This window comes from Suncus etruscus, chromosome 15 (genome assembly GCF_024139225.1).
Source record: "Suncus etruscus isolate mSunEtr1 chromosome 15, mSunEtr1.pri.cur, whole genome shotgun sequence".
NCBI classification, from domain to species: Eukaryota; Metazoa; Chordata; class Mammalia; order Eulipotyphla; family Soricidae; genus Suncus; species Suncus etruscus.
The window spans coordinates 4955379-4968293 of record NC_064862.1 but is presented as its reverse complement, the minus strand read 5'-3'; the positions used below and the strand labels follow the sequence as shown (position 1 = coordinate 4968293).

Genomic DNA, 12915 nt, shown 5'->3' with positions numbered 1-12915 from the left:
CTATGATTCCTTTTGGGGATACCAATCTGACAAAGGGGGCTGATGGAGTGAGTGTGGGCACCCTGTTTCCATATCTTCCTTCTTCCTGGAAGCCTGACAGCCGTAACCATGTCCACAAATGTAGTTGCCATGTTCAAATTAGGCCAGCTCCATAGACTCAAGCAGCTCAATATATGCCCCTAAATGTCATAGTGTCAGTAACAGTGCTTTGAATTTCTGGACAACTTCTTTTGTTTGATGCTATCATTCTAATAGGAACATATCAATTTAACAGAATGGACAAGAAGAACTTACTAAAGCTCCTGCCACTATATTAATGACTTCATCAGAGATACAATAATTTTCACAAATGTGCTTCTACTGTATTTTTTTCTTTTTCTCCCATTTTATTTTATTTCTGATTTTTTCAAACAACTGTGCTTTCACTTTTTGATCAACTATGTCAACTGTGTGTTGCATTTTCTTTAAATAAAGTTTTAAAAAAAAATCAACTACTTCAAAGTCTCCTATGTCTAGAGCAGTGAGCTTCTACAGTAGACCCAAGAATAAGAGGAAAATAAATCAATAGATTTATATTTATTAAAAAATGATCACAATAGCCTCAAAATAGCAGTCCTACTAATACAAATTGTATAAAGAAAGCATTTAGATAAGATACCAAATTTTAAATACAACTACAATTTAGAAAATGACTTTCTATTCCATAATTTTCTCAATCTTCTCCGCTTCATTAAATGTTTTGATATACCAATCCATAAGGGAATATACCTCAAATGATTTAACACGCTGTTAATATAACAAACAATTCCTACCAATCCATTACAAGAGTTACCTTCTTGACAAGTTTTCCATTCCCTATTTATTGTTATACTCTTTACTCTAAATCTCATGGAAAATTGCCCCAGGGAAACGTCTTTAATTTGGCATAATTATATGACATATGGCTTCTATAGCAAAAATGAAAAAAGAGAAACAGGCAATAAGATGTAGACAGAGCATTAAAGAAACCATGAATAGTTGACTTTAAATTTGAAAAAGTAGTTCATCTATTATGTCAGAGTATACTAAGTAGTGACTGGGGAAAAGATGGTTTATTATACTAATCATTATGGGATTTTACATAAAGGCTAGGAAAGAATTAACTAATATGCTAAAAGTATTTTTTCTTTCACTCACTGGATATTTAGTTCAAATACACCAGGTAGTTGGGATGAGTTCACTATGAATCTCCTGGCATATAATTGGCATTTAAATATTTACCAAAGCAAAAGAAGAGGAGGAGGAGGAGAACTTGTTCTAGACTTTGAGAGGAAGAAATATTTTATATGAGCAAAAGTGAAAAAGAGAGGAAAGAGGGATATAGTGGAGGATGGAGATAACAAAATATAATTGTCATATAGTATAGGTAAAAAATTGGTCCCAAATTAAACATAGGTAATATTTAATCTTGAAATCCAGATTCAGAGTTTAGACTCTACTGTGATAAGGAGCTATCTCTTAAAAATTTCTAAGAGGATATGAAGTTATATAACTTAGTTGGGTTCTATAAATGGAAACTAGTCTATCAGCTATTTTGCAAAAAGCTCGTAGAAAGAGTGGTTAAATAATGTAATAGAGAGGTTGGCCCTGAGTTTTAAAATAGAAAGCTGTGTTTAAAGGTAAATATAAAAATGGTGGTAAGGGGCTGAAGAGAGTATAGCACTTAAAGTTGCCTTGAATGCAGGTGACTCAGATTTGATATCTGACACAGCATATTGGTCCCATGAGCACCACCAGGGATGATACTTTAGCAGCATCAGGAATAGCACTAAGACCAAACAAGGTAGTAATAAGAAAAACGGAAGGAGTCGATAATAGGCCTTTCGTGTGTGTCTGCTCATTTATTTCAGTCTTCAACTATCCCTTAGTAAAATGACAAAATCTTTATCTTGAGTCCAACACATTTAAAAAACTTTTTATTTCTCTAGGTATCCTACACATTATTCATATTCTTATTGCCCTTAACTAAAGTTACTGCTATCTATACGACATTCTTGTATAAAACTAGTGATAAATTAGATTCTTTTTATTAACTGATTTAAAGTAGATATTCTTATACTACTTTGCAGTCATATGAAGTACATAATAAAATTCTATCTTTTAAAACACAAATTCTGTTTTTGTCTAATTGGCTACAACATTAAGAATCATGTTAAATTCTTTTTTTTTTTTTGGTTTTTGGGCCACACCCGGCAGTGCTCAGAGGTTACTCCTGGCTGTCTGCTCAGAAATAGCTCCTGGCAGGCACGGGGGACCATATGGGACACCGGGATTCAAACCAACCACCTTAGATCCTGGATCGGCTGCTTGCAAGGCAAACGCCGCTGTGCTATCTCTCCGGGCCCAAGAATCATGTTAAATTCTAAGGGTTTTAAGAAAAATGAAAGACATTCTTGCAATAATAATTTTCAGACACAAAAGAGAGTAGGGCTGGAAGATACAGCTCACCTCATGAAGCTCACCACAAACAGGGATGAGTTTAGTTAGAGAAATAACTACATTGTGAACTATCCTAACAATGAGAATGTATCAGGGAAATAGAAAGCCTGTGGGGTGGAGGGACATTTGGGACATTGGTGATGAGAATGTCGCACTGGTGATGGGTGGTGTTCTTTACATGACTGAAACCCAAACACAATCATGTATGTAATCAAGGTGTTTAAATAAAATATATATAAAAAAGATAATACAATAAAAATAGATGTGTAGCAAAAAAAAATCCTGCTAATTAACAGAGGTGATGATGATATCTCATTTTTACCTTTAGTGGAATCACTGATTCATGTCAGTTTAAAGACTTTTAAAAATTAGATTTGGAGCTGGAGCGTAACACAGTTTGCCTTACACATGGCTGACCTAGATTTGATCCACAGCATCCTATATGGTCCCCCGAGGCTGGCAGGAATGATTTCTGAGCACAGAGCCAGGAATAACCCCTGAGCACAACCAGGTATGGACCAAGAACAAAAACAAAAACAAAAAAATCAGATTTGTATTATGAAAAACTCTCCTTACAATTAGTATTGTGAATCAATCAATGGACTGAGAAATTTAAAAAATTGGGGTACCAGCTAGAAAATTATTAAATTAATTCATGGCAGAATCACTAAAAAAGGCAATATAGTTAGAAAGGCACAGTCCAGGGTTCAGAGAGATAGTATGAAGAGTAAAGTATTTACCCCTCTTGCTGTATGGAGTCCAACATGGTTTGGAGCCCAATATGGTTTCGATCCGTTAACCTATATGGTCCTGGAAGAGTGATCCCTGGCCAGCCCAAAAACAAGAAACAAAATCAAAAACAAAACAATATAAAGGGGCGGGGGGGGGAAGAAGTGGTCTAGGTTTCACAGATAATATTGAAGAAAAACCATAGATTTCAGTAAAGGCAACTGGATAAATGGATCAAGCATCATTAATCATGGTTAAGTCACAATTTCAGAGGGAAGTTCTAGATATCTAATAATAGAAAACAAATAGAATTTACTGGAAAAGGGAGATAGTACAGGGGTTAGTACACATTTCTTACAAACCCATGACCCTGACTCAATCCTTGGCACAACATGGCTTCAGGAGCAAGAGTAGATGTGGATATAGAAGTCCCAAGCACAGTCAAGGTAGCCTTGGTAGTTCCTGGCACTGTATCACATCCTCAGGCCCAGTTGGCCAAACAGATCACAGCCTCCCTAAAGATATTTAGAAAATATCGGGGCCGGGAAGGTGGCGCTAGAGGTAAGGTGTCTGCCTTGCAAGCGCTAGCGTAGGACGAACCACGGTTCGATCCCCCGGCGTCCCATATGGTCCCCCCAAGCCAGGGGTGATTTCTGAGCGCATAGCCAGGAGTAACCCCTGAGCATCAAATGGGTGTGGCCCAAAAAAACAAAAAAAAAAAAATATATATATATATCTTTAACCTCAAACCCCCTAAGAAATAAATGACTCTAGTGGTAGGGATAGTGGATAATGATACCGATCAAGTTCTAAAAACAAGGGGAAAAATAAAATGAAAGAAATTTTTAAAAAGTCAAGTAACTGAAGAAGCAAAGTCTAACAAAGAAGTGAGAAAATCATAAATCCATTGGAAAAGGGGTGAGAGATAAAGAAGGAAATTCAGTCTTGTCATCTAGTAAAATAGGAGTTCCAGAGAATTAATGGTACATATGAAGTTGAGAAGAGATATTACGAAGTGGACAAGAAAATCAGAAAGACTTTAAGGTAAATTGAGTAGGGTCAAGAATTCAGTTTTTAAAATTTTTTAAAAATCAATTTATAATATTTCAAGACACCTTGGTTTTAGTAGTGCTTCCAAATGTATCTGATCTACCTATCCTTTTCAGGAAATAAAAATTACTAGTGTCCCCTGGGAAACTGACCTTCTTTAAGCACACAAAGAATTCCTCCCCTCCTCAGATGAATCCATCCCAAATCCTTCCAGCAACCCACGGGAGATATTGCCACTCTTGCAAACACCACACTTGATAATGCAAAATGAGGATTCAAGTATTTTAGATATACAACCATACAGGAAATCCTATTATACAAATGGGTATATTATAGGTTAGAATTAAAAACTTAAAAGCAGACAAAAGGCATCTAATAAGAGACAAAAAAAAATGTCAGGACTATTCAAGTCATGATCAGAGGGGAGGAAAAAAAGAAAAGAAAAATATTTGCAATAGAAAGATAAATTTAGCTCAGTTAACAAGAAAGGGAATAGACTATTTCTCAGCAATTATCCTTAAAGAATAACACCAGACACTTATTTCCAAGTTTTAAACCTTTCAAGATAAGGTCTTACATTCTGTCAAGAAGAGTCAAAGAATAAGTATGCCTTTGTGTCTCATTTTTCAGATCTCTAATAATGGAGAAGTCAAAAAAAAAGGATAACTATAAGAATTCAGACTATCACTTTTAGACAGAATATATAAAGACATAGATGTCCTAAAGTAACACCAGCAATGTCCTATGGGAATTCCGTCTTGTTCAGCCTTTATTTTTTTTTAAATCTTGATTGATTGATTGGTTTTTGGGCCACACCCAGTAGCACTCGGGTTACTCCTGGCTCTGCACTCAGAAATTGCCCCTGGCAGGCTGGGGGACCATATGGGAGACTGGGAATCAAACTGGGTCTCTCCCAGGTCCACCACATGCAAGGCATATGCCCTACTGCTGTACTATCGCTCTGGCCCCCTTGTTCAGCCTTTATATAAAATAATAGGGAGATTCCTCAAAAAACTAAGCATTGAGCTCCCATATGAGCCAGCTATACCACTCCTAGGGATAAACCCTAGGAACACAAAAACACAACAACAAAAAATGCCTTCTGCACACCTATATTCATTGTAGTGCTATTTACAACTGCTAGAATCTGGAAATAACCAAGATGTCTTTTAACAGATGAATGGCTAAAGAAACTGATACATATAAACAATGGAATACTATGCAGCTGTCAGGAAAAATGAAGTGATGAAATTTTTCTATATATGAATGGATATAGAAACTATTATGCTGAGTGAAATAAGTCAGAGGGAGAGAGACATAGAATAGTCTCATTCATCTATGGGATTTAAGAAAAATAAAAGACATTATTGTATAATACACAGACACAATAGAGATGAGAGCTGGAAGGTTCCGCCCATGGTATGAAGCTTACCACAGGGTGGTGAGTTCAGTTAGAAAAATAACTAAATTGACAACTATCATGACAATAGAATGCCTATCCTGAATACAGGCGAGGGGTGGGGGAAGAGGAAGATGGAGGGCATTGGTGATGGAAACATTGCACTGGTGAAGTGGGGATATTCGTTTTTTTTTTTGTTGTTTTTTTTTTAATAACTAAAACCCAACTACAAGCATGCTTGTAATCATGGTGCTTAAATAAAGATATTTATAGGGAAAAAAATCACAACAGGGTTTTGAAGATAAAAAAGTACTTCCAAAGAGTTATGCATACACACAGGTACTTTTCAAGTATGAAAAGTATAAAGAGTAAAATTAAATTTACATATCATCAATACCCTTGACCTATACTATGAGAATAAAATAAATATCTGAAAATGAACTCAACCAACAGTTGTTTGAGTTGCTACAGATTCTCTGCAGTTACTCTCCTTAGGGTACAGTCTCTGTCTTGCCACTGGAGTGGTCTCATGATTTGCTTTAGAATAAAAGGGGTGTCAAGTGATATCAGTCTAGTTCTAAAGATGCATAAAGCCCTTTAGAAATCTACAGTTGATAAGCAAAGAAGCCCAGTCCATCTGGATATACATGACTCATAAGTCAAAGAGCATCAGATCCTCTAGTCACCTGAGACCATCTTAGTACACCAATCCCTTTTAATGACAGACCAAAAGAGAGACCCAGTTGAGTGACGCAGAGTAAAATCAACAGAATTGCTTGCCTGAGTTTAGCCCCGCTGGATGGTTAACAGAACTGAGCAAATAAAATTGTTTATGACAGCCAGTTGTAGAGTAACTTGTTAGATGATAGGCAACTGAGATCAAGTGAGAGAAAAATAGGAAGACAAACTAAGAAGTGATGCTCTTGGAAAGGAACTCCTTTCTTCTTCCCTTCCTTTTCTTTTCTCTCCTGGCTTCCTCCTTGGGCTCCTATTTTGGCCTGGTTATACTTCTTCTGACCAAACTTCCTTTAACATGTCCTGTAGTATAGATGTGCCTTTAGTTTTCAATGGTCGAAAAGCTTCCTTATTCTTTATGTTCTTCAGTTTTGGTCAATTTGTTGCTTCTCTTGGTGTCTGGAAAATTATTTCCAGAGTTGCTGTTTTCTGACTTCAGAGCAGCTGTTTAACAAGCAAGTTACCTGCCAGTTGGGCTTTCCTGCCTCATTCCACTCTTTCTGTTCCTGGAGTTAAGTCCTTTTAGGTCGAAATGTCCTGCAGTGGTTGTGATTCAGACCATTCAGTTATCTTCTGTTACTGGCCGGTAAGGAAACTCCCTATTCTCTTCCAATGAGTACATGTGGTCTGCTTTTTTTGTTTTTGTTTTTGTTTTTGGGCCACACCAGGCGTTGCTGAGGGGTTACACTCCTGGCTGTCTGCTCAGAAATAGCTCCTGGCAGGCACGGGGGACCATATGAGACACCGGGATTCGAACCAACCACCTTTGGTCCTGGATCGGCTGCTTGCAAGGCAAATGCCACTGTGCTATCTCTCCAGACCAATGTGGTCTGTTTTTTTTTTAACAGTGTCAGATATCAAGTCCAAAGCCTCTTGTATGCAAGACAAGTGCTCTACCATTTACCCACTTTCCTGGCCCCCTGAACACTCATATTTAAGATTTCTAAGGAACTGTCAACCAGCTTCCCTCTGAGACTCTAGAATTTATTTTTAAGAAATATGGCACTTCTTCATGTAATGTTGAGTCAAAAGGGCACATGCATGTCAATGAGGAAAAACCCTGATCTCACTTTTACATCCTGCCATCATTGAACATTTAATTCTGATTGCAATGACAAAGATATGCATAACCATAATGCCCTCACCCTTCTTGACAATAACGAAGTCTATTCCACATTTTTTGAAAGTGGAATTTATTTATTAAACTTGTTGGCCTTGTCCACATTTTTTTTGTTTTTTGTTTTTTGAGTCACATCTGGCAGCGCTCAGGGGTTACTCCTGGCTCTATGCTCAGAAATCGCTCCTGGCAGACTCAGGGGACCATATGAGATGCTGGTATTCGAACCACCGTCCTTCCGCTAAACTTGTTGGTTTTGTGAATGAACTTTGGCAATAGTGAAAATACAACTACAGATTAGCATTACCTCAAGAATTACAAACTATTATTAAAAGCCCCAAAATTTAGGGGCCGGAGCAATGGCACAGCGGTAAGGTGTTTGCCTTCCACGCAGCTAACCTAGGATGGACTGCAGTTCAATCCCCCAGTATCCCATATGGTCCCCCTAAGCCAGGAGCAATTTCTGAGCACATAGCCAGGTGTAACCCTGAGCACCACCAGGTATGACCCAAAAACCAACCAAACAAAAAAAAATCCCCAAAATTTAGAATATGTTTAGTTTGTCAGGCTAAAGTGTCCTGTTCCTACTAAGACAGATCCTTATTTATCAATATTTTTACTTTGGCTCTTTCTATTGATAATAATACATTAAATTACCAATAATATATCATGTATCTTAGTTGTCCCCTGGGGATTTTCTTTTATCTATTCATTTAATATCTATTGGGCTTTTGCTTATTTGGACAGTTGGTAAATTAGCTTCTTTTTCCTGAAATTAACAACCTACTTCCCTCTTCCATCTTACAATGATCAAACCTACCATATTCACAGACTTTGCCCTAGCTTTCTCTTTCCTATTCACGACTCTTTTGAGATGTAAAGACACACCTAGGCTTGATTAGCGTGTGATAGGTACTTTTGTCTGTGAACTACATCTACTTTGGTACACACAGCTAATGGATCAAGAAGCTGCAGCCACTGCTCCTGCTGTCTCATTCTATGTGGCCCTTTTTCTTCCACCTCCCCACAATGTGGACTGTTACTTGCTACCGGATTCAGCTCCAGAGGGATCCCCAGCTCAAGCCTTGAGTGGAAATAATGAATGGTCAAACATAAATGCACAACTTAAAGTCAACAATAGAATCAAGAGACCCAAACTACATACAAGCTATACACAAAAGCAATCTGTTACACCAGAAGTCCAGAGGGATAAAGGTAGAGGTATGGGACGCATGTTGGGAATTATGGTGAAGGGAGGTCAACACTGGTGGTGGAAATGGCCCGAATTCACTGTCACTATGTGAAAAACAACTGTGAAAGACTTGTAACTCACATTAGTCTCAATAAAAATTATTAAAAAAATCATCATAGCAATTGGGAAGCATTCACTAGGATAGCTGAGAACATTTAAAACTCTAACAACATTATGCATTTCCCAGAAATTGTGCAATCTAATATTAAACTACTAAAGTTGGATACAATATTTTTTGTTTGCAGCGGGGCATAAAGGAAAACAAAAAGATCTATACAGATACACAGGCACAATTTAACCAGAATATGCAAATAGGGTCAAGAGATTAGCCTAAAACGAAGTTAATTTTTTGGAGATAACCTAGGTGCAGGAGGTTCTGAAAACAGCTTCTCTTGGTTGAACTTTGGCTGGGCTTGCATTTTCCAGCTGGGAAGGACTGACGGGATACCACCAACAGGGCTTGAAGATCCACATGGTGGTACCAGGGATAAAACTTAAAGCCTCAAGTATACAAGGCAAAAGCTCTAGCCCTCTGCAATATTCCCATTTGAATGTCTAACAGGAAACATTTCAAATATAACTTGACTATTATCTCCAAATACCTCCCCTTCCCCTATTTCAGACCATTAACCAACACCTATCTTCTTTTCTGAAAAATATCCTTGAAACATCATTGATTTTTCTGTTTCTTTCATATTCCATTTCTAATAAATCCTAGTATCACTATCTCCAAAATGTTAGATTGAACTATATGATTTCTGAGAATTTCACATGATTGAATCTAATATATTCTAAATTATTATATAGCTAACTTTCTTTGATATTAAGTCTCCTTATTGTCTTTTGATGTGCTATTTCAAAAGACAATCACCTGCCCATGTACCAAGCCCTAGGGTCTATTCTCTCACATAAGGAAGAATGAAAAACATAAATTAATGACATCTGGGCCCGGAGAGATAGCACAGCGGCATTTGCCTTGCAAGCAGCCGATCCAGGACCAAAGGTTGTTGGTTCAAATCCCGGTGTCCCATATGGACCCCCGTGCCTGCCAGAAGCTATTTCTGAGCAGACAGCCAGGAGTAACCCCTGAGCAATGCCGGGTGTGGCCCAAAAACAAAAACAAAAAAAAACAAACAAAACAAAACAAAACAAAAAAATTAATGACATCTAAATATAATTAAAATAAAAAAATAAAACCAGGGCCCCATACAATTTGGGCCCATTTATTTCCTATCTTTCCTTTCTTCTCTCACCAGACTTGAAACACACTAGCCTTTCTGTTCCTTAATCATATCCAAAATCACTACCATTTTCAGAAGTTAAACATTTGTTATTACCCCTTAAAAAAAGCAAACCAATCTTCAGATTTGGGTAGTTGACTCCATTTAATTAGTTAGATTGGGGGGGGGGGGGTTGGGACACAACTAGTGGCGCTCAGGGGTCACTCCTGGCTCTGAGCTCAGAGAACCATATGGGATGCCAGGTTCTAACCACCATCCATCCTGGATTGGCTGCATTCAGGGCAAATGCCCTATTGCTGTCCTATCTCTTTGGCCCCTAATTACATTTTTTTTTATTTGTGTGGTTTTTTTTGTGGGGGTCACATATAGCGGCACTTGGGTTGCTCCTGGCTCTGCACTCAGAAATCATTCCTGGCAGGCTCATGGGACTACATGGGATGATGGGAATAGAACATGGGTCTGCTGCATCCAAGGCAAAACCCTACCCACTGTGCTAGCCCCTAGTTATTTAGTATTCAGCTCAATTTTCACTTTCTCAAAGAGCCTTTCCAAACAATTCACAGTCATGGGTGAATCTTGAGTTACAGCAGGGTCTGGTCCAAAAACAAAACAAAAGACTGAAGAATATTTAGAACCATAAATGTTGACTCTCATGTCTTCAAAAGAAAAAAAAGAAGGAAATATAATTTCTTTCCCATTTAAATACTAACTTTTCTCCTCTACACTGTTCCCCATCTGAAGTCTCTCTTTTGACACAAAGTTATGGGGTTGAGGATGACAATCCTGAGAGGTAACACCCAATCTGCTTAACATCTTAGCTACAAAAAGGGCAGCTGAATCTATAGGACCAAGTGCTCTTGATTCAAGCAATACTTTCTGTCCTCTCAGCACTAGAAACCTTCAACATGGCAGGCATAATATTTTGGGGGAAAAGTTTTTTCTCCTCATAGGAGTCAACTTCTAGCTAGGTTTCTGGATACTTCTTCCCTAGTATTTTTAATACTCAGATACTTGTTTTATATAGCAAAAGAGATCAGGCTAAGTATTTTTTCCCTAAAGTAGCAATTTTGTTCATAAAAGCAACATAAAGAGCTACTTGTGAATTATATGGTTAAAAAGTACACACAACCAAAACATTAAGAGATCACATGCATTACCTGAGTAGGGCTCTGAAGACTTAGATCTAAGCCACAAGTGAACTCTGTATGATGCTCCACTGTTTCAAGAAGAGGGTCAGGTTTTGAAAAGTTCCAGAATCTGTAAATGTAAACAGAATAATAAATACCAAAACTACAAGAAAATTTTCAAACAAAAAATAAGACTTTAACATTGTAAAGATTTTTACCAAAGTAGGTTCAACCAATCCACACTAAATTTCTTAAAAAGCATTCCATTCACTTAAGAAAACTAAGTGGAATTCTCAATTAATCTGCCTTTATAAAAATTATATATTTCTATTTAAATGGATGGACACATAAAAAGTTTTAGGTAAATACCAGTATATGTGTAGATATTGCATAAGAATATGTGAAATGGGAGTGACTGATTTTTTTTGCAATTTATAAAGGCATTCATGACTATAAATAAGGATACTGAATTACATGAACTCTAACATTTTGTGATTTTAATTACAACTTCATTTCTCAATGACTAACATGAAAAGATTTGGGATTTAATTTACATTTCAATAACTCACATTCTTCAAAAAGAACCTGCTTTCTTATGAAAATTCCTAATTCTGAAACTATCTTTTTACTAAAGCATAGCTTTCATTACAGATTTTATATCAGTGTAATTTCTAGACTTGAAAGAAACTGAAATATGTTTTCCTGGGGGCAATTACTAAGTATTCTACTTATCTTTTACCTACTTGAAGTCGTAATATTTACCATAATATATCTCTGATTTTTGCTATGTAGAGAATAATTTAATCCCAGTTTCGAAATACAAAACAGTACTTTATCTCTAAAACTTATCTGATCACCATTTTATACTCTACATGCGCCATAAAAATGGCACAGTCACAAAGCCACACCGCAATTCATCTTTTCTAATAATTCAGTGGCATACACTGAAGGTTTAGTAGCTCTGTTTGAAAGGGAGTAAATACATTGAACCAACAGTCACTGTTCATTTAACCTGGAGGTATTATTTCCCTAATAAACACAGGGTTGGTCCTATTAAGTTTGAAAAGGACTGTTGCTATGGATAATCCACTGTATGGGCATCAGAAAACCAATGAATATAAAGCTCATTTATCAGGTTACTGATATCTACAAAACACTGAAGGAGTGATTTTACTCCTGATAATTTGCCTGTTCAAACAGATGAGGAAACAAGGCTGCATTTTTCCTCAGAAATCATAATAGTGACCTCCATTGTCTTTGCATATTTCTTTCCTTTGGGTCTAGAGACAGTGAGCTGTACTAAAATCTAATTTTCTAGATCTTGATAATGTTTGTTTAAGCAAAAGTAAATATGTAATTATATAATTTTGTTCCTATTACAGTTATTCATTGGTTTTTTGTTATTTGGAACAACAATCAGTTATTTTATGTGCCCATTATGTTCCCCCAAATATCAAAATGGTTTTAAATATTTAAATGTTGTAAAAGTAATTATTAACGCCAATGAGAACAGACACTTAAAATTCTATTGAATGATTTCAAAGCCATTTTAGAAATCAACTGCTTCAGTATAAAATAAGCAAAACTAAAGAAAAATCATTTTAATTTTATCATTTAACAGATGAGTTAAAGGTAAAGAAAGTAAGTTTGAAACTGCAATGAGACTGGTAAACAAATTCTATTAAAATTGTATATGTATTTGCAATAAAGGGAGTGCATACAATATGCCTTTAAGATATTTTGGACTTAGGACCTCATAAGTTCTATTTACTGAGGACCATCAAACG

At 36.7% G+C, this 12915-nt stretch overlaps 1 protein-coding gene across 1 annotated transcript in view; it reads right to left on the bottom strand.

The window, feature by feature from the left end:
- Positions 1-12915, bottom strand: part of PEX7 (peroxisomal biogenesis factor 7) — a 110436-nt gene that overhangs the window by 28965 nt on the left and 68556 nt on the right. Inside the window, exon 9 of the mRNA XM_049788026.1 lies at positions 11159-11258. Coding sequence (XP_049643983.1) covers positions 11159-11258 — 100 coding nt within the window. The remainder of the gene's footprint in view (positions 1-11158; positions 11259-12915) is intronic.